Source organism: Coregonus lavaretus, assembly GCF_964263955.1.
Source record: "Coregonus lavaretus genome assembly, chromosome: 32".
Taxonomy (NCBI): Eukaryota; Metazoa; Chordata; class Actinopteri; order Salmoniformes; family Salmonidae; genus Coregonus; species Coregonus lavaretus.
In genome coordinates this window covers 34554031-34577514 of record NC_140019.1, presented here as the reverse complement: position 1 = coordinate 34577514, position 23484 = coordinate 34554031, and the positions used below count along the sequence as shown (strand labels likewise).

General features: G+C 42.1%; 1 protein-coding gene across 1 annotated transcript in view; it reads right to left on the bottom strand.

The window, feature by feature from the left end:
- The window catches only part of LOC311107575 (FERM and PDZ domain-containing protein 3-like), a gene marked incomplete at its 3' end in the record, with an annotated part of 45688 nt that overhangs the window by 18971 nt on the left and 3233 nt on the right, over positions 1–23484 (bottom strand). The window contains exons 5-7 of the mRNA XM_084150082.1: positions 20979–21083; positions 16454–16561; positions 291–422 (exon numbers count right to left, since the gene is read on the bottom strand). Coding sequence (XP_084006208.1) covers positions 291–422; positions 16454–16561; positions 20979–21083 — 345 coding nt within the window. The remainder of the gene's footprint in view (positions 1–290; positions 423–16453; positions 16562–20978; positions 21084–23484) is intronic.

Here is a 23484-nt window from a genome sequence, read left to right as displayed (position 1 = left end):
GCGATACCATGCCATATCGAGTATAATGTAATCTATCTAATCTATAGATTATATTTCTATGAGTGTAAACATGAGTGCCGGTCAAATTGACATGGTCTGAAGGGCTTTGTCCTTGGTAGTGATTCTAATTCTAATGTGGTGATACCATTAAATCTAGCCTGGTTGAGCCGGACTCACCATTGAGCACAGCATTCAGTCTGGTTTAACCAGGCTATATTACACCTACACTGCTCTTAGAATGACTGTAACACAGTAATCAGGAGGAATACAGTAACTTTTGGCTCCCTTACATGTGAGAGCGGCTGGTTCTCCTGCAGCATGTGTAGTCTCTGGTTCTGGTCCAGCCCACCTGACTCCAGCACCAGGGCAAAGTGCTCGATGTAACGCAGGGACAGGCGGTCCTGCAGGGATGAGATCACATCCTAGAGAAGGAGAAAGAAAGAGAGGTTTATTTGCAGTTTATGGATAGCATTTATCTCTTGCAATATTTATGAAATATTTACTGTCCTCCTGTGTTATGATGTGAATCTGGGCTGTGTTGATTATTCTGCCACAAATACACCAAATGATCCTGTTCTTCTCCATTGAGGTCATAGGTCAGAGGTCATCCCCTATCTGTATTATGGTGACCTGCCAGAGACCTGGCTTTCCATTTGTCCAAAATGGCACCCTATTCCCGAATTGTCAAAAGTAGTGCACTATATAGGGAAAGGGAATAGTGTATTATTTGGATCATAGTGGCCAGAGATCTACAGTGGGGGGAAAAAGTATTTAGTCAGCCACCAATTGTGCAAGTTCTCCTACTTAAAAAGATGAGAGAGGCCTGTAATTTTCATCATAGGTACACGTCAACTATGACAGACAAATTGAGAAAAATACATCCAGAAAATCACATTGTAGGATTTTTTATGAATTTATTAGCAAATTATGGTGGAAAATAAGTATTTGGTCACCTACAAACAAGCAAGATTTCTGGCTCTCACAGACCTGTAACTTCTTCTTTAAGAGGCTCCTCTGTCCTCCACTCGTTACCTGTATTAATGGCACCTGTTTGAACTTGTTATCAGTATAAAAGACACCTGTCCACAACCTCAAACAGTCACACTCCAAACTCCACAATGGCCAAGACCAAAGAGCTGTCAAAGGACACCAGAAACAAAATTGTAGACATGCACCAGGCTGGGAAGACTGAATCTGCAATAGGTAAGCAGCTTGGTTTGAAGAAATCAACTGTGGGAGCAATTATTAGGAAATGGAAGACATACAAGACCACTGATAATCTCCCTCGATCTGGGGCTCCACGCAAGATCTCACCCCGTGGGGTCAAAATGAACGGTGAGCAAAAATTCCAGAACCACACGGGGGGACCTAGTGAATGACCTGCAGAGAGCTGGGACCAAAGTAACAAAGCCTACCATCAGTAACACACTACGCCGCCAGGGACTCAAATCCTGCAGTGCAAGACGTGTCCCCCTGCTTAAGCCAGTACATGTCCAGGCCCGTCTGAAGTTTGCTAGAGTGCATTTGGATGATCCAGAAGAGGATTGGGAGAATGTCATATGGTCAGATGAAACCAAAATAGAACTTTTTGGTAAAAACTCAACTCGTCGTGTTTGGTGGACAAAGAATGCTGAGTTGCATCCAAAGAACACCATACCTACTGTGAAGCATGGGGGTGGAAACATCATGCTTTGGGGCTGTTTTTCTGCAAAGGGACCAGGACGACTGATCCGTGTAAAGGAAAGAATGAATGGGGCCATGTATCGTGAGATTTTGAGTGAAAACCTCCTTCCATCAGCAAGGGCATTGAATATGAAACGTGGCTGGGTCTTTCAGCATGACAATGATCCCAAACACACCGCCCGGGCAACGAAGGAGTGGCTTCGTAAGAAGCATTTCAAGGTCCTGGAGTGGCCTAGCCAGTCTCCAGATCTCAACCCCATAGAAAATCTTTGGAGGGAGTTGAAAGTCCGTGTTGCCCAGCGACAGCCCCAAAACATCACTGCTCTAGAGGAGATCTGCATGGAGGAATGGGCCAAAATACCAGCAACAGTGTGTGAAAACCTTGTGAAGACTTACAGAAAACGTTTGACCTGTGTCATTGCCAACAAAGGGTATATAACAAAGTATTGAGAAACTTTTGTTATTGACCAAATACTTATTTTCCACCATAATTTGCAAATAAATTCATAAAAAATCCTACAATGTGATTTTCTGGATTTTTTTTCCTCATTTTGTCTGACATCGTTGACGTGTACCTATGATGAAAATTACAGGCCTCTCTCATCTTTTTAAGTGGGAGAACTTGCACAATTGGTGGCTGACTAAATACTTTTTTCCCCCACTGTATTTGTTCTCCTCTCACGGTGTTGCATTGGGATCAATATTCTGTTTACTAGCTAGGTTTCCATCCAATTGGCGACAGATTTTCATGTGTAAATTCTAAAATCTGCATAAAGAAACAATGCGCAATTTCCCACCAGTGGTGTGTTTCCACCAAATGGACATGTTGAGGATAAAAGTCAGTGCGTGATGACGTGGTGCACGCAAAATGTACTTTTTCGCTTAAGTTTTCATGTATCATATACAAAATCTAAAGTTCAATGTGTTATTCCATCGCATTTTCAACTCTACCAATAGTTTTGTCACAAAAACTGTTGCATTAAATGGCAAATGTGCCTAAACTGGTCTGGTCTTGGCACGTACAGCTCGTAGATACAGTACAGATAGGCTGTGAGGGTAGGCTAGTCTACATGATGAGATTATTATGGAGCAAGAATATTTTTATTTGTCAAACAGCAGTCAAGCATCGATCATGTAACCGGAATAAGACCCTCGATATTTAATGGAAAGGAGCATCAAGTTCACCCTGTGTAGTCCCCTGTAGCTCAGTTGGTAGAGCATGGCGCTTGCAACGCCAGGGTTGTGGTATGAAAATGTATGCACTCACTAACTGTAAGTCGCTCTGGATAAGAGCGTCTGCTAAATGACTAAAACGTACAGTTGAAGTCGGAAGTTTACATACACTTAGGTTAGAGTCATTAAAACTTGTTTTTCAACCACTCCACAAATTTCTTGTTAAAAAACTATAGTTTTGGCAAGTCGGTTAGGACATCTACTTTGTGCATGACACAAGTAATTTTTCCAACAATTGTTTACAGACAGATTATTTCACTTATAATATACTGGATCACAATTCCAGTGGGTCAGAAGTTTACATACACTAAGTTGACTGTGCCTTTAAACAGCTTGGAAAATTCCAGAAAATTATGTCATGGCTTTAGAAGCTTCTGATGGGCTAATTGACATCATTTGAGTCAATTGGAGGTGTACCTGTGGATGTATTTCAAGGCCTACCTTCAAACTCAGTGCCTCTTTGCTTGACATCATGGGAAAATCAAAAGAAATCAGCCAAAACCTCAGAAAAAAATGGTAGACCTCCACAAGTCTGGTTCATCCTTGGGAGCAATTTCCCAAACGCCTAAAGGTACCACATTCATCTGTACAAACAATAGTACGCAAGTATAAACACCATGGGACCACGCAAGCCATCATACCGCTCAGGAAGGAGACGCGTTCTGTCTCCTAGAGATGAACGTACTTTGGTGCGAAAAGTGCAAATCAATCCCAGAATAACAGCAAAGGGCCTTGTGAAGATGCTGGAGGAAACAGGTACAAAAGTATCTATATCCACAGTAAAACTAATCCTATATCGACATAACCTGAAAGGCCGCTCAGCAAGGAAGAAGCCACTGCTCCAAAACCGTCATAAAAAAGCCAGACTACGGTTTGCAACTGCACATGGGGACAAAGATCATACTTTTTGGAGAAATGTCCTCTGGTCTGATGAAACAAGAATATAACTGTTTGGCCATAATGACCATCGTTATGTTTGGAGGAAAAGGGGGTTGCTTGCAAGCCGAAGAACACCATCCCAACCGTGAAGCACGGGGGTGGCAGCATCATGCTGTGGGGGTGCTTTGATGCAGGAGGGACTGGTGCACTTCACAAAATAAATGGCATCATGAGGAATGAAAATTATGTGGATATATTGAAGCAACATCTCAAGACATCAGTCAGGAAGTTAAAGCTTGGTCGCAAATGGGTCTTCCAAATGGACAATGACCCCAAGCATACTTCCAGTTGTGGCAAAATGGCTTAAGGACAACAAAGTCAAGGAATTGGAGTGGTCATCACAAAGCCTGACCTCAATCCTATAGAAAATGTGTGGGCAGAACTGAAAAAGCGTGTGCGAGGAAGGAGGCCTACAAACCTGACTCAGTTACACCAGCTCTGTCAGGAGGAATGGGCCAAAATTCACCCAACTTATTGTGGGAAGCTTGTGGAAGGCTACCCGAAACGTTTGACCCAAGTTAAACAATTTAAAGGCAATGCTACCAAATACTAATTGAGTGTATGTAAACTTCTGACCCACTGGGAATGTGATGAAAGAAATAAAAGGTGAAATAAATAAATTCTCTCTACTATTTTTCTGACATTTCACATTCTTAAAATACAGTGGTGATCCTAACTGACCTAAGACAGGGAATTTGAACTAGGATTAAATGTCAGGAATAGTGAAAAACTGAGTTTAAATGTATTTGGCTAAGGTGTTTGTAAACTTCTGACTTCAACTGTACATGTAAGTTCATCATAACTTATTTCACCTGTAGCCTAATAAACTGCATGGTTTTCCGAGTCATAGTGGGAGGACCACACACCTTATCATCGTGTGACATCCAAGTTTACTTCCATACGATGGTTATTTGATAGAGGGATTATGATTATGACTAAAATTGTTAACCCCAATACTGATGATGACTGTGTGAACTGTGTTAGGGTTATCATTATAAACCCACTAACAGAGGGGGTGAGTTAGAAACTGCTGAGACAAACATTCCAGGATGAAGGGGACTGAGAAACTGGTTAATGGCCGCCTAAAGGTGGGCGGATCAAAGTGCCTTTGTGTGAAGTGGTATAAAAGCTGTATATGTGTTCTTTGGCGGCAGAGCTCTCCATGATTAAACATACAGATCATTCTTGCCGGTTGTGGACCTTTGTTTAATTCATGATTAAACCAGAGCCTTACACCCTCTGGGAATTATTCAGAGCATTAAGTTTGATTAGAGAGAGAGAGAAATTCTCGTGACAAATGGTCCTTTGAGCGGAGCTCAAAATACGTCTTTATTGTTCTGAGGACACCGAAAACCGTGCACGGGCGGATGATAACATCCGTATAGAATAGACGTGGCCTTCGACGTTAAGGTTATAAACAGGCCGGTGATGAACCTTATGAACGATAAAGACGTTGACGAGATCTGAAAAAGCATTTAAATCCCAACTGCAAGGAGGAGGTCTGTAATTTTTATTCATGGATTTTGGTGAAATGATTTCAACTTGTATAAGATTAGTAATTCTTGTGAAGGGCAGAGAATAATTACCAAAATCTCATAAGACTTGCCATTTTCTAGAGTGGTATAAAGGAAGGAAGGGGGTCTGAAATGACTCAAGGTAATAGGCCGATACCAAAATAAACGAGTTAATATTGATATTGTACTGGGTACAGTGTTTACAATATAAACAGGAAGGGAGATAATTATCATTGTGTGAGATAGATACATTTAAACAAGTCAAGAGTCATAAACAACTGGGGATTTGCTCTAACTGTCTGTTTCATGAAACTAGAGCTTTATGACCTCTGGGTTACGGATAGTGTTAGCAAAAAATCATATAAGGTTGTATACGTGTGAGACCTAATGATCCATCGAAATACGTGATAATTGTTTCAAGGAAGGGACTAAAATAGGTTGCGTGAGAAAAAAATGGTTGTCCCATCCGTTTCATGAAACTGGGGTCTTAAAACACTCTGGGTTACGGGTTGAATAATTTAAATGGTTAATTACAAAAGCTGATCATAACATTTGCTCAAAAGTCGCACCTAATAATAAGTCCCAAGGAAAATAATTATTGATTGAATTATTGCTAAATGATAAGGGAAACGGGGGGGATTTCTTCTTTTTCTACCATGGGAAATAAATATTCTAAAGAGGTCCGAGGATTAACGGGAGATGAAAGATATAGGTTAGGAAGAGATCAAAGGAATATTTATTATGGATCCATTTGGGAGAAGAGGTATGGATTTATTGGGCATCTCGATGTAGAGAGTTGAAGAGATTAGAAGGCTATAATAAGCCAGGGAGGCAGAATAGGGGAGGAGATAAGAGGAAGTGCTTTAACTGTAACAAGGAAGGTCATTTTGCAAGAGAGTGTGAGGCCCCGTGTAAATACTGTAACAAAACAGGTCATAACCATCGCGACTGCAGAGATAAAGGAAAGGGCAGTGTCCGGGAAATTACAGTCTATTTTTTGGTTCCACGGGTAAAAAGGTTGAAGAAGTGATTTGTGTCGATTAAGAATTGGCTAAAAACACCACGAAGGGATTATTTGGGAGGTACCTATACATTTCTAACGATATATACGTATGAACTTGCTCACCCAAACGTAGACGTACGTCATGGGTGAGAAAGTAGAGAATATGAGTTTAAGGTTGTACCATTGTTGGATCATGTGATAAGGTTTAATGGGTAATCGGACCATAACTAATGTGGTTATAGAAGTAATGTATAATATAGTAGAAAGCCAATATAGGGTTCCATTGAACTATTATGGTTTATTGGGCATTTCAATGGCATAAGGTGAAATCTGTATGTGTGAGTGGAATTCAACGGCTGGTATGGGTGGTAACCGGATACTACTGAGTATTTGGTTTGGTGATGTTGAATGGAAGATTTGTAGCGTGGTTTGGGTTAAATAGAAAGACTCACTTATTCAACAGGAATAGGTGCGGGGAGAGATTGTTTTTGTGTTGCCGAATGAGGTGAGAGTTAAAAACTACTGAGAATAGAGAAGTATTATGGACATACTATCGTAATTAATAAACTGAACCAAACATGACGTTACTACAGCAATAGAGGATGGCTAATGTTGTTACGTTAGTTTTTAAACCCGATGATAGAGGTAAATGCAGAACGCTGTTTGAGAGTGTGTTTTATTTAGGCTACTAGGGGGTTTAGTGTTTGAGATGAAAGGGCTGGCTAGTTGGGAGTGATGACGTGGCTGGCTGTGGGACATGGAAGTGGTAGTTTGGCGTGCTTTGAAAGGATCGCAGATTTTGTGGAGTGACTGGCAATGTATGTAGAGGGTCCCTGGTTTGAACCCAGGTAGGGACAGTGGGTAAAGCTTTCGCATTGGGGCTATGGACCTAGATTACTAGGTGGATTGGGAAATGTGAAAGGTTGAATTAGATAGCTTAAGTAGAAGTATTCTAGAAAGGTCTATGAAAATATGTTATTAAGTAGTAATGGGTTGTGGTTACAAGTACTAATGACATGATTTCGTAAGAAGGAAGATGATTAGGGCACGTCCCCGCGCCTCTCCCGTTGTGTAGGAAGGGGGGGAGAAGGGGTGAGAGACACTACATAGTTCAAATGATAGGACTAAAATTAAATGTATGCTTATCAACGATAGCAAGTATTTGTTTTATTAATTAGGGCCTAATCAGAGAGAACAGTTAAAGAAATTGAATAGCGAACTGAAAATTGCTATAGAGTTTGAATTTTGAATTGAGAAAAAAAATTAAGATTATGGTTCTAGTTCCCGGGTAAAAGAGTTTTACTTGCTTGACTGTATCGAGCAGAAGTTTGAATAGTTGAATGAAAAGCATTTCTTTGACAAATTCTAATGGTTATTACTTTATTGTATAGGTTGGGTAACACCAGTGGTGTATGAAAATAATTGGTGATTTCTAAAACGATAATCTGTTTATGGTATGTTGAACAATGGGATATAGTTGTGACTATTAGGATGATGAATTGAATAAACATTGGTTATAAGTATGAAGTTATTAAACAATAGGTTTTTATTTTAAAAACATCAATGCAACAGGTTGCGATGATTAAATTAATAGAAAGGGGTTATAGGTTTATATTAGAAGGTGTAGTGAACTTAATGAAACGTGGTATTATATAGTGTCTTCCAGGATTGATGGAAGTCTCCTATAGCATTATGTTAAGGGGATGCCTGGGATAAAATATAATGTCTTACTTACACGGAGTATGTGATTGTATTGGCTAATGAATGAAAAATGACATTTACAGGGGCGACAGGAACAATAGAAGGGGAGACAGATTTTCCTATGGTGTTGATCAAATAATTGATAATGGATCATTTGAGATGAGATCACATGGAGCAGATTTAGGGGTTCAATAATCATTGTGACATTTAAAGAGGATATGATCTGAAGGGTAATCAATTAAACATAATCATTGTATACTCGAGGAATTTTAAATGGTTTTATGGATTAATTATGAGGAATTAGATTGATACAAACGATTATTGATGAGTTAGGACTGGGGATATCTGTATCATGTTTTGTGTGTTCTTACCATCTTTAGATTACTGATGGTAATTGAAGGTTAACAAAATGTATAATTCCTCTTCCAGGAGAAAGAGATTAGCTTATCTCATTGGAATGTTGCCCAGGGCTAGGGGGAGCAGTTTAGTGGAGTTAGGCAGTATTTACGTCGTAAAAGTGAGCTACCAAATTAAGTGGGGCCTGGCTATTTTTGGGGGTTGTTTTTCAATTGGGTTTTTCAAATTATTTACAACACACCTAGTATGATGTTTATAAAGGGTTGTTATTTTGATTTTAGGGGATTTTCAACAGGTCAAAGGTGATAAGTCTTAAAGGAGCACACACAGTGAATTTTATGGAGTTTTTCGGTTTTGACACAGAGTTTAGGGTATACATGATTTCTTGTGGTCCTCTGTAGCTCAGCTGGTAGAGCACGGCGCTTGTAACGCCAAGGTAGTGGGTTAGATCCCCGGGACCACCCATACACAAAAAAAAATAATGTATGCACGCATGACTGTAAGTCGCTTTGGATAAAAGCGTCTGCTAAATGGCATAATATATAATAATATATAATTATGAGAATAAATGTCATGAGGACTTAATGAACACTTGGGATAAGTAACATTTATGAAATATTTAGGATGATGGTAAGAGAATTTATTGGTACATTTGCAGATTGTAGCAAGAGAATGAGCAGTAGGAATTAATGTGTTATGGGTTAGATTAAATGTTTTAGAGGTGTGTAAGTGAAGTGGGAATCAATGGCTGTCCTACGGCTGTCCTACGTTATCAGTGAATGAAAGCAGAAGGGAACCTTTTGCTTCTCTCCTCAAACAGAGAGGAAAAAGCTGCCAGGGTTGAGCAGAGTTCAGGCTAAAACCTTTGTCTCTCCTTTGCTATCTTCTTGATTGATTACAGCATGAAGGGGGGTTTGTGTTAGGTTTGAAAGATTTAAGTATGGACCTGTCATGTCCAACCATCAGTCTTAAGGTCAAGCCCGGGAGAGCCGGGGTAGAACAGAGTTTGAACTAAACATGAGTGTTTTTACAAGATAAGGGATTGATTGATTGGATTACTATTGATTCTGAACTGAATGAAAGTCGAATTTAGCCGCCATAATAGACAAAGGAAGTGGGAGGAGCAATAAAGAAGCAAGGGACAGTCTCAAAAATAAATAAGGGATGGCAATTGGATGATAAATTACCAATATTACCTAAGTGATTGTTTAGGTAGGTGGTAATATTGACACATGGGCAGAGACATGTGTCAAGAGGGGGATGATAGTACACTGCTCAAAAAAATAAAGGGAACACTAAAATAACACATCCTAGATCTGAATGAATGAAATAATCTTATTAAATACTTTTTTCTTTACATAGTTGAATGTGCTGACAACAAAATCACACAAAAATGATCAATGGAAATCAAATTTATCAACCCATGGAGGTCTGGATTTGGAGTCACCCTCAAAATTAAAGTGGAAAACCACACTACAGGCTGATCCAACTTTGATGTAATGTCCTTAAAACAAGTCAAAATGGAGGCTCAGTAGTGTGTGTGGCCTCCACGTGCCTGTATGACCTCCCTACAACGCCTGGGCATGCTCCTGATGAGGTGGCGGATGGTCTCCTGAGGGATCTCCTCCCAGACCTGGACTAAAGCATCCGCCAACTCCTGGACAGTCTGTGGTGCAACGTGGCGTTGGTGGATGGAGCGAGACATGATGTCCCAGATGTGCTCAATTGGATTCAGGTCTGTAGAACGGGCGGGCCAGTCCATAGCATCAATGCCTTCCTCTTGCAGGAACTGCTGACACACTCCAGCCACATGAGGTCTAGCATTGTCTTGCATTAGGAGGAACCCAGGGCCAACCGCACCAGCATATGGTCTCACAAGGGGTCTGAGGATCTCATCTCGGTACCTAATGGCAGTCAGGCTACCTCTGGCGAGCACATGGAGGGCTGTGCGGCCCCCCAAAGAAATGCCACCCCACACCATGACTGACCCACCGCCAAACCGGTCATGCTGGAGGATGTTGCAGGCAGCAGAACGTTCTCCACGGCGTCTCCAGACTCTGTCACGTCTGTCACGTGCTCAGTGTGAACCTGCTTTCATCTGTGAAGAGCACAGGGCACCAGTGGCGAATTTGCCAATCTTGGTGTTCTCTGGCAAATGCCAAACGTCCTGCACGGTGTTGGGCTGTAAGCACAACCCACACCTGTGGACGTCGGGCCCTCATACCACCCTCATGGAGTCTGTTTCTGACCGTTTGAGCAGACACATGCACATTTGTGGCCTGCTGGAGATCATTTTGCAGGGCTCTGGCAGTGCTCCTCCTGCTCCTCCTTGCACAAAGGCGGAGGTAGCAGTCCTGCTGCTGGGTTGTTGCCCTCCTACGGCCTCCTCCACGTCTCCTGATATACTGGCCTGTCTCCTGGTAGCGCCTCCATGCTCTGGACACTACGCTGACAGACACAGCAAACCTTCTTGCCACAGCTCGCATTGATGTGCCATCCTGGATGAGCTGCATTACCTGAGCCACTTGTGTGGGTTGTAGACTCCGTCTCATGCTACCACTAGAGTGAAAGCACCGCCAGCATTCAAAAGTGACCAAAACATCAGCCAGGAAGCAAAGGAACTGAGAAGTGGTCTGTGGTCACCACCTGCAAAACCAGTCCTTTATTGGGGGTGTCTTGCTAATTGCCTATAATTTCCACCTGTTGTCTATTCCATTTGCACAACAGCATGTGCAATTTATTGTCAATCAGTGTTGCTTCCTAAGTGGACAGTTTGATTTCACAGAAGTGTGATTGACTTGGAGTTACATTGTGTTGTTTAAGTGTTCCCTTTATTTTTTTGAGCAGTGTAGATGGTAGGATTAAATAATAAATATACGAAGGAGAGGACAAAATACTTAAAAAAAAGTTTTTTACATACAGTCTAGAAAGAGAATACTAATGGAAACAGTATGATTAGAGAGGGGTTAAGGAAAACACACAGGAGAGCAGGAAGAAATGGGGTACAAGGTCTACCGATAGTATTAATGACGATCAGGAGAACTCTAGATATTGCCATACAGAATGCCCGAGTTAGGAGGACCGGAGCAGGCAGAAATAGAAATGGAGAGCACCCTAGCAGAACACGTGAGAAGGTAGTTTATTAACCACACCGGTATGTCAGAGGTTTTGTGCCCCACAGGTGAACTAAAGGAGAAGGTGACCCACTCTATCCGACCCGGTGACTGGTGTGGATCCAGTCCCTAAAGAAGAAAGACTGGAAGCAGGCCTGTTGGGTAGGGCCCTATCAGGTTATATTGATCACCGCATTTGCCATTAGAATAGCAGAAAGAGCAACCTGGGTCCACGTTACCCACTGCAAAAAGGTAAGAACACATACAAGCACCACTGAACACACGCAGAGTTAAAGAGAAGAACTGAACCAATAGGGTCTGGGGATCACCTCTGTTAACGAAGATCTCCTACCCCGACCTATCATCACTGTAGTGTGTTCTCAGGGTGTGAGTATGGGGTAGTACCAAGCAGAAAGACTGAGGACAGGAGAGGGTTGGCGTTTTTTGGGAATATGGGTGACTTGAGCTGCATCATAGTCTCGGCAATGGTCTTGATATGTCAAGATCCACCACCAATTACGCTATGCCCTTACCATTGTTAAGAAGTAAAAGAGAAGAGAAGCGACCCGACATACTGACCGTCAAGGACGAGTGGCCTACAAAATGGGAGTCAGAGAAGGGCAGACTGTAGGATTCTAAATAAGGGTTAGGGACGTAGCCAACGGGTGGGGTACATGTCAATAAGCAATTTGGGATTATAAAATCCCATTATATTCGTGTTCGGCCCCCACGGCGGATTGTTCCTAGACTCAAGTGTTTAAACACACTTGGGGACGGGGATATGAGACCGGGCGGGACTGAACATCCAGATGGGGGGTAAAGAGAAACAAAGACATCACCAATTATCAATTGGAGATAGTAGTAATGTGAGTGACTTAAGTTCAGAAGCACAGGAGAGAATTCTGAACCTTACAGCCCCTGTAACCGATGTGTGGTGAGCGTGTGCCAGTAAAGGCGGTATAAGGCGGCGAATACCAAAAGGATGGCTAGGTACGTGCGCCCTGGTTCTACTGATTCCGCTAGTTAGAATTAGTCACCAGGAACCAAGGAAAGGGTTAAACAGATGTAGGAGGAGTTTTAACAAGAAGGACAATAGCCCTATTTAGATGGATGCGATTGGGGTATCAAGGGGGGTACCGGATGGATACCGAGCTATGAAACAAGTAGGGGAAGGGTTTACTACCACGTTCTTTTGGTGGGTGACAATAAACAAAATTGTGGATTGGATTAATTATATCTATTACGACCAACAACGATTTATTGGCCAGACTAGGGATGCAGTAAAAGGGATCTCTGAACAATTATCCGCCATCTCACTCATGACTTAGGAAAAGAGGTTGGCTCTAGATCAGGCAGAAAGGGGCGGTGTCTATAGAATGGTGGGCCATTTTTGCACATTTATCCCTAACAACACCACACCGGATGGGACGGTCACCAGAGCTCTTGCAGAATTAACTGCTCTAAGTGAAGAATGGGCTGAGAACTCAGGAGTTAGTACATCTTGGATAGGGTGGTTTGATGAAATGTTTGGTAAATGGAAAACCATAGCAGCAACCATCTTGGCGACAGCCAGCGTTTGTATGGGTATTCTTGTATTATGTGGTTGTTGTCTTGTTCCCTGTATCCAAGGGTTGGTGAGTAAGGTGTTGGAGAATGCAGTGTCTCAACCGCTGGTGAGATATGGAGGGAATCCGGACTCTGACCAGTGGAATGTGAAAAACTTTCTTCCAGGCTTGGTGGATGACGAGGACTTTGACCCTGAAAGACCGCAATTGGATGAAACGTTTATTAGTTCTGACGTATGAAGATCAGATTGATCATGCTTGTAAATACATTTATCCTAAGGGTGTAAAAATTTAGTAAAAGGGTGGATTGATAGAGGGATTATGATTATGACTAAAATTGTTAACCCCAATACTAATGATGACTGTGTGAACTGTGTTAGGGTTATCATTATAAACCCACTAACAGAGGGGGTGAGTTAGAAACTGCTGAGACAAACATTCCAGGATGAAGGGGACTGAGAAACTGGTTAAAGGCCGCCTAAAGGTGGGCGGAGCAAAGTGCCTTTGTGTGAAGTGGTATAAAAGCTGTATATGTGTTCTTTGGCGGCAGAGCTCTCCATGATTAAACATACAGATCATTCTTGCCGGTTGTGGACCTTTGTTTAATTCATGATTAAACCAGAGCCTTACACCCTCTGGGAATTATTCAGAGCATTACGTTTGATTAGAGAGAGAGAGAAATTCTCGTGACATTATTATATCAATATTTGCACATAAAGGCGTTTCCACCACCATTTCTCGCATAATTAATTTTACTTACACAAAACAATCCCACCATGTTGAACAAACAAATTATCTTTCGACATTTATAAAATTGTATCGAAACTTCCTGTTTCCATCACAGCTGTCGTGACTTTTTGTTATACGGTATGACTTTACTCGCATAAAAACTGTGGATGGAGATGCGGTTATTGGTAGCCCTCTTGTGTGCTGTGTTTCTCTCTCTCTCTCTCCCTCTTTTCTCGCTCCATTTCCTCCTCTTTCTATCTCTCTATTCCCCCCTCCCTCCCTCTCTCTCTCTCTCTCTCTCTCTCTCTCTCTCTCTCTCTCTCTCTCTCTCTCTCTCTCTCTCTCCATTCCCCCCTCCCTCTCTCTCTCTCTATTCTCTCTCTATCTCTCTCTCTCTCTCTCTCTCTCTCTCTCTCTCTCTCTCTCTCTCTCTCTCTCTCTCTCTCTCTCTCTCTCTCTATTCCCCCCTCCCCCTCCCTCTCTCTCTCTCTCTCTCTCTCTCTCTCTCTCTCTCTCTCTCTCTCTCTCTCTCTCTCTCTCTCTCTCTCTCTCTCTCTCTCTCTCTCTCTCCATTCCCCCCTCCCTCTCTCTCTCTCTATTCTCTCTCTCTCTCTCTCTCTCTCTCTCTCTCTCTCTCTCTCTCTCTCTCTCTCTCTCCCCCCCCACACTGCAGAGGAGATGTAGCCTAGGCCCGTACTGTCTGCATTCCAAATGGTACAGTATGGTCAAAAGTAGTGAACTATATACTTTAGGTAATAGGGTTCCCCATTTGGGACGCGGTGTGTTTTTCTCTCTGCTCCTTGCCTTGTGGCTATGCCTTGTGGGTAAGATTTCATAACATATTTCAACTCAGACAAATATGCTGGGTTTAGACAATATTTCATGAGCGATGTTATGAGTGTTGTTAGCCTATGAACAACGTCTGTGAGTGTGTGTGTGTGCCTGTGTGTATGTGCAGCCAACGACCTATCATAACAGGTAGTTTGAGTACTGTAGTCTCCTAAATGAAAGGGTAGATGGTGGATGATTGTCCTACCAACAGAGACGGAGATACATTCACCTTGAATTACAGTGGTGCGAATACAAACTGACTGTCTGCTAAAAGAAAACAAGGATAAACTGTATGGGCAGTATTGACCAAGGATTACAATGACAAAAATCTGATGCTACACAAACAATCAGTGGATGGAGAAAAAAAAAGTCATTTTAGTCAGGTGGAAAGTCTGCCAGTATACGGCGTAAATCGTACAGTTGAATCGCAATGTGCACATTAGTCACTAAAGAGATCTGGTGTGGCTTCCTATAGTGCAATTGATTGATTTGCATTTGACATTTTAATGTGATTCCATTTAATTAGGCCACAGAAGAGCTCTCTCTTGTTCCCTCACGTTCTCCTTCCTTCCATTTCTCTCTCTCTCTCTCTTTCTCCATCCATTTCTCCTTTTATTTCTCTCCCTCCACCCATTTATGTCCCTCCCTCCCTCCCTCCCTCCCTCCCTCCCTCCATCCATTTCTCCATCACGCTCTCCCTCAATGAGCAGGAAAAGAGATTTGTGAAATCTAATATTGTGCCTTAATGGTAAGAGATATCAGAGTCGTCTCAGAGCCTGACAGTGAGTTGGTAATGGCTTCTGTCTCCTGACTGACTGCTGGATGTCATTACAATATTACAAAATGTGTCCCAAATGACACCCTATTCCCTTTTGGCCCAGGGCTTTGGTCAAAAGTAGTGCACTATATAGGGAATAGGGTGCTATTTGAGACGTGGCCACAGCCATTATAAAATACTGTGATTTGAAGGAAATGGGCTTCTCAGAACTAGGCCTGTTCCTCAAACACTGTGGAGGGAGTCTTACTGTCAGTGACGTTATTAAATATTTGTATTTTTTGGGGGAAGTGATGGTTATACCCACAGGGCACAGGCGTCCGTTCAACGTCTAGTTTTGATTTGTCATTGGATTTAGGTCCAAAGTTGGCTTCCCTTACGTTGATGACTTTTTGCAAATCCAATCAGTTTTCCACGTTGATTCACCATCAGATTACATTTTCTGGTTGAAATGATGTGGAAACAACGTTGATTCAATCAGTTTTTGCCCAGTGGGTAGTCAATATGTTTGCATTTCATGTGCAGTTTAAATGGGCATGAAAATATACAAAGAAATACCATGATTTGTTTACATATATTTGACATTTGTATCTTAAAGCATCATTGAGAAATAAATTATTGAAGTTGGAACATTTGTGACATTTTGGGATTACCCAAGCCTCCTTTAAGACTCCATAATGTTTCATCTGTAGGCGCTACAAAGCAACATTTGGTGCTATATGAAGTCTACCTCGTACTCTGTAATACGAGTAGTATTTTACAATGTATTGTTGAACATGATATACTCTACGGGCATATCAAAGTTCCAGATCTCTGCTACCTTTTAGAGTAGCAGAGATAATTTTATACGGATACATTGGCATAGTAGGCAATGTAACCAATCAAAACCCTCCTTTTACTTGTATCATTGCACATCCTGCAAATCACCAGCAGAGGGTGACAATTTGAATCCATTTTCACATTCACTCTGTTGGTAACGCGTACAAATTGGACCCTAACTGTACACGTACCCTGACGGTGGTGCGGCTGTCAAACGTAAAGGACTTGATCTGACCATTCTCCAGGAACACCTTCAGCACATTTGGTATGAGTAGCAAAGAGTCGTCCTTTAGCATTGTCTGTGAGAGAGAGAGAGATGGAGAGACAGAGAGAGAGACAGAGAGGGTGGAGAGAGAGACAGAGAGGGTGGAGAGAGAGGACAAGATGAAGAGAGGCAGAGAGGGAGAGAGAGAAAGAGAGAGGGAGGGAAAGAGAGAGAGAGGGAGTGAAAGAGAGAGCAAATGTAAAACCTTAGTGCCTTATAGCAGTAATATAGAGGCAAGATGAGGTATCTGAGAAAGTACTTAAAAGGTCAATATCGTACATCAAAATGGTACAGTACATTTAATCAACCCCAGAGTAGGGGATCAGGGCTATAATTGAATGGAGTTGGAACTCCGGAACTGTGGAATGTGCAGAGAGAAGTACATTCCATCTAAAAGCAGTTAAGAAGGGACCAGGCTAGAGCTTCCAGAGTTCCATGGAGAAACAATACCTTAATTGAACTGGGGCAGCCTGAATAGGGACACAACTCTGCTTTAGGAACCCTGCCTGGATACATTGTGTTGTGATCAAAGAGCAGCTTATTACATTTCCTCAATACATCCATTTAATATGTATGCGCCGGTGCTGCAAGTACAATTGGAAGCTAGCTGGCTGAAAATACTATAAAGTACAGTGGTTGCGTAGGCCAGGGAGAGCTGCAGGAGGCCTGATAACTCAAGGTTATTCTGCTTTTATCAGCCACTCATCAGAAAAGTTTCCTCTGCTGGAGTTGAGTTCAGCCCAGGTAGGGAGAAGGGGCGTGACAGGTATTCACTCTTTCCAGAGGTGCTGTCACCAGGGGGGTGAATGAGGTAAGTAGAGAGAGTTGGTGACTCAAAGCCCCCATCACACACACACACACACACACAAACACACACACACACACACACACACACACACACACACACACACACACACACACACACACACACACACACACACACACACACACACACACACACACACACACACACACTGCTGGTCTGAAAACCACTTGGAAAACAGAGAGAGTTGAGGATGGGGAAGATGAACAGTGTAGCCAGGTACATGGAACTGAAAAGGGTTCTACCTGGAACTAAAAAGGGTTCTACCTGGAACTAAAAAGGGTTCTACCTGGAACCAAAAATAGTTATTCAAAGGGCTCTCCTATGGGACAGCCGAAGAACACTTTTAGGTTCTACAGTGCCTTCGGAAAGTATTCAGATCCCTTGACTTTTTCCAAATTTTGTTACGTTACAGCCTTATTCTAAAATTGACTAAATAGTATTTTTTCCCTCATCAATCTACACACAATATCCCATAATGACAAAGCAAAAACAGGTTTTTAGAAATGTTTGCAAATTTATTGAAAAGAAAACTAAAATATTACATTTACATAATAATATGCCATTTAGCAGACACTTTTATCCAAAGCGACTTACAGTCATGCGTGCATGGTCCCGGGGATCGAACCCACTACCTTGGCGTTACAAGTGCTGTGCTCTACCAGCTGAGCTACAGAGGACCACGTAAGTATTCAGACCCTTTACTCAGTACTTTGTTGAGGCACCTTTGGCAGCGATTACAGCCTCGCGTCTTCTTGGGTATGACGCTACAAGCTTGTCACACCTGTATTTGGGGAGTTTCTCCCTCTCAAGCTCTGTCAGGTTGGAAGAGGAGCGTTGCTGCACAGCTATTGCCAGATCTCTCCGGAGATGTTCGATCGGGTTCAAGTCCGGGCTCTGGCTGGCCCACTCAAGGACATTCAGAGACTTGTCCCGAAGCCACTCCTGCGTTGTCTTGGCTGTGTGCTTAGGGTCATTGTCCTGTTGGAAGGTGAACCTTCGCCCCAGTCTGAGGTCCTGAGCGCTCTCCCTGTCCCTGCTGCTGAAAAACATCCCCACAGCATGATGCTGCAACCACCATGCTTCACCGTAGGGATGGTGCCAGGTTTCCTCCAGATATGACGCTTGGCATTCAGGCCAAAGAGTTCAATCTTGGTTTCATCAGACCAGAGAATCTTGTTTCTCATGGTCTGAGAGTCCTTGAGGTGCCTTTTGGCAAACGCCAAGCGGGCTGTCATGTGCCTTTTACTGAGGAGTGGCTTCCGTCTGGCCACTCTACCATAAAGGCCTGATTGGTGGAGTGCTGCAGAGATGGTTGTCCTTCTAGAAGGTTCTCCCATCTCCACAGAGTAACTCTGGAGCTCTGTCAGAGTGACCATCGGGTTCTTGGTCACCTCCCTGACCAAGGCCCTTCTTCCCCGATTGCTCAGTTTGGCCGGGCGGCCAGCTCTAGGAAGAGTCTTGGTGGTTCCAAACTTCTTCCATTTAAGAATGATGGAGGCCACTGTGTTCTTGGGGACCTTCAATGCTGCAGAAATGTTTTGGTACCCTTCCCCAGATCTGGTTTTTGTTTTATAGATAGGTGTGTGCCTTTCCAAATCATGTCCAATCAATTGAATTTACCACCGGTGGACTCCAATCAATTTGTAGAAACATCTCAAGGATGATCAATGGAAACAGGATGCACCTGAGCTCAATTATGAGTCTCATAGCAAAGGGTCTGAATACTTATGTAAATAAGGTATTTCTGTTTTTTACATTTGCAATGACAATACATTTGCAAACATTCCTAAAAACCTGTTTTCGCATTGTCATTATGGGGTATTCTGTGTAGATTGATGAGGAAAAAAATTATTTAATCAATTTTAGAATAAGGCTGTAATGTAACAAAATGTGGAAAAAGGGATAGGGTCTGAATACCTTCCGAATGCACTGTAGGTAGCCTAGCTCCTGTTAGAGGCTCCCCAGTTATCTCTCCTGTTAGAAATGTCAACTTGTGTACTCACTGATTCCACTCTTATAACTAGGTCTCAGTTGGATCTGGGCTATGGTGCACAGTGATGTCCAACAGGTCTGGTTAGCAACACACACCAGGGCTGCATCCCAAATGTCATCCTATTCCCTATTTAGTCATCCTATTCCCTATTTAGTCATCCTATTCCCTATTTAGTAATCCTATTCCCTATTTAGTCATCCTATTCCCTATTTAGTATTCCATATTTAGTAATCCTATTCCCTATTTAGTCATCCTATTCCCTATTTAGTCATCATATTCCCTATTTAGTGTTCCCTATTTAGTCATCCTATTCCCTATTTAGTCATCCTATTCCCTATTTAGTCATCCTATTCCCTATTTAGTCATCATATTCCCTATTTAGTCATCTTATTCCCTATTTAGTCATCCTATTCCCTATTTAGTCATCATATTCCCTATTTAGTCATCTTATTCCCTATTTAGTCATCCTATTTCCTATTTAGTATTCCCTTTTTAGTCATCCTATTCCCTATTTAGTCATCCTATTCCCTATTTAGTCATCCTATTCCCTATTTAGTGTTCCCTATTTAGTCATCCTATTCCCTATTTAGTCATCCTATTCCCTATTTAGTATTCCCTATTTAGTCATCCTATTCCCTATTTAGTCATCCTATTCCCTTTTGACCAGGACCCATAAGGCTCTGCACTATGTAAGGAATATGGTGCCGTTTGGGATGCATAGAGATGATGTTGAAACAAAGCAGCTAAAGCCTAACTTGTTTATTCATACATTTCACAACAAGCTGTCAATAGGAACAGTGAGAGATAAGCTTGTTGGCTTGCCTGTAGAGCCAACCCCTCTGGGCTTTGAGAAGAGAACTCAGGCTGCGTCCCAAATGGCACTATACTGTATGGTGCACTATTTTTGACCAGGGCCTATTATAGTGCACTACTTTTGACTAGGGCCTATAGGGCTCTGCTCAGAAGTAGTGCACTATGTAGGGAATAGGGTGCCATTTGGGACACTTCCTCAGAGCTCAGAGGCAGTACGGAGAGGGCCTTCACAGCCATGCAGGGACTTTACATCTCAGCTCTCAGCCAGCCTAACACTGTAACACTGCTAAGGCAGCTGAAATCAAAATGTACCCATTATTTAACTAACATCTTAGAAACAGTTTAGAGGTGCAACCTGTGCTCTACCAGCGAGAGGGGACATCGATCTGGAGGAGAACAATTTATAGTCGAAAAGCTACACTGTGTTGGACCCAAGGCTGTTTTGTATGGTGCAGGTAGTCAGCTACCCAAAATACAAACACGGTGATGGAGAGGAAGAGGATGTTCGGCCATGTTTAATCAGCCGGGGAGACAGGCCCAGGCCCAGGGTAAAGAGAGAATAAACAGAGGAGAACGGCCATGTTTAATCAGCCGGGGAGACAGGCCCAGGCCCAGGGTAAAGAGAGAATAAACAGAGGAGAATGTTTTAGAGGGACGTGGAGAAAGACTGAATAGTGAGAGAAATTGTGTTAGAGAAAAATAGAGAGCGTATTAACTATTGAGAAAGTGAGAAGGACAGAGAGGAAGACAGACATGGAGAGAGAGATAGAAACAAGACTGCAGGTGTGAGAGAAGGATCACCAGCGGAGTGGTACTTACTGAGTCTGGGTCACTGAAGGACACTTGTTCTGAAAAGCGCACTTTGGGCGGGTTGGTTCTCAGATGGGCCTTCTTAGCTGCACTTATAAAGGCTGACTTAGGTGACTGGAAGAGAAGAGAGGAAACAGGTGACTGGAAGAGAAGAGAGGAAACAGGTGACTGGAAGAGAAGAGAGGAAAGAGGTGACTGGAAGAGAAGAGAGGAAACAGGTGACTGGAAGAGAAGAGAGGGAAGAGGTGACTGGAAGAGAAGAGAGGAAACAGGTGACTGGAAGAGAAGAGAGGGAAGAGGTGACTGGAAGAGAAGAGAGGAAACAGGTGACTGGAAGAGAAGAGAGGAAACAGGTGACTGGAAGAGAAGAGAGGGAAGAGGTGACTGGAAGAGAAGAGAGGAAACAGGTGACTGGAAGAGAAGATAGGAAAGAAAAAACAGCATCTCTGTCTGTCTCCATAGCTTAGAAGACATTTAGGGTTTATTCACTGCATTAACAATCAAATTAAACAAATGAGAAAAGTTTTCATTTGATTTTATGTTTTGAAACCATTTTGTTATGTTCGGCAAAAACTTGATTTAGTTAGATGGTTAAATAATTGGGACGTTTTCCATGAACGTTTCATTACATGACTGGCTGAGCATGAGTCTGTAATCACGAAGGCAACAAAATAACTGATGCGTGTTTGGGCATAAAACAGTGCTTTTGAAACAGACTGTTGAGACGAGAAATCCTAACAGTAGCCATGTAACCTATAGAGGTGATTGTGTTCAGTAGCACAGCACACTAAAACATGAGGGTTCCTCAAGGGTTCTTTGGGAAGTGTTATGGTTCTATGTGGAACCATACTGACCCAAATAACCCTTTGAGCCCAATGGTTCTTTGCAGTTCAAAAAAGGGTTAATTCCTCTTTTAGTGATAATTAAAATGTATGCAGTGGTGTAAAGTACTTAAGTAAAAATACTTTAAAGTACTACTTAAGTCGTTTTTTGGGGTATCTGTACCGTACTTTACTATTTATATTTTTGACTACTTTTACTTCACTACATTCCTAAAGAAAATAATGTACTTTTTACTACATACATTTTCCCTGAAGAAGTACTCATTACATTTTGAATGCTTAGCAGGACAGGAAAATGGTCCAATTCGCACACTTATCAAGAGAACATCCCTGGTTATTCCTATTGCCTCTGAGCTGGTGGACTCACTAAAAACAAATGCTTTGTTTGTAAATTATGGTTCTATGAGTGTTCTATGAGTGTTGGAGTGTGCCCCTAGCTATCCCTAACTAAAAAATCTATTGATGCCATCTGGTTTGCTTAATATAAGGTATTTGAAAGGATTTATACTTTAACTTTTGATAGTTAAGTATATTTTAGCAATTACATTTAGTTTTGATACTTAAGTATATGTAAAACCAAATACTTTTAGACTTTTATTCAAGTAGTAATTTACTTTAGACTTTCACTTTTACTTGAGTCATTTTCTATTAGGGTATCTTTACTTTTACTCAAGTATGGCAATTGGTTACTTTTCCACCACTGAATTTACGGGCGGCAGCTCATTCGAATATATTGGGGAGTGGTTTGTTCACAGCTCTTTTTGTGCAACTGTGAGTGAGAGTGTCATTCCAGTTGATCTAATCTGTTGTGTTATGCTAGTACATGTTGTGTATGACTATGGCCAGTGACGGTGTCTTGTGAAAGACTCACGTATGGCCTTGTGTCAATTGAGAACGGTTGACTAAGTCAGTAGTTCTCAAGTCTCTCTTCAGGGAACCCCAGCCATTCAACTTGTCGATAAACACAGTACAACCTATGGAATTTTAACAATATAATATGGCTATTAAAGCAGGTATGATACGTATGGCTCTTTCCATGACATAGACTGACCAGGTGAAAGCTATGATCCCTTATTGATGTCACTTGTTAAATACACTTCAATCAGTGTAGATGAAGGAGAGGAGACAGGTTGAAGAAGGATTTTTAAGCCTTGAGACAATTGAGACATGATTGTGTGTGTGCCATTCAGAGGGGGAATGGGCAAGACAAAAGATGTAAGTGCCTGTGTCAAGAACTGTAATGCTGCTGGATTTTTCACGGCAACTTGACACAACTGTGGGAACCATTGGGATCAACATGGGCCACTATCCCTGTGGAATACTTTCAACACCTTGGAGAGTCCATGCCCTGATGAATTGAGGCTGTTCTGAGCGCAAAAGGGGGTGTTCCTAATATTTTGTACACTCAGTTTAGCTCCGTTCTCCATAAAGGTTCTATAAAGAACCATAAAAAAGGTTTCTATATAGCCCAAGAAAGGATTGTAACCATAGCGGAACCCTTTTTTGGTGCTATATACAGTACAACCTTTTTTTTTATGGTTCTTTATAGAACCTTCGAAAATAGTTCTTTATATAGCACCATACATGTTCCATTTAGAACCTTATGAGCATGGTTCTTTCTAGAACCTTGAAATCCATATAGCACCAAAAGGGTTCAGCTATGGTTACAAGCC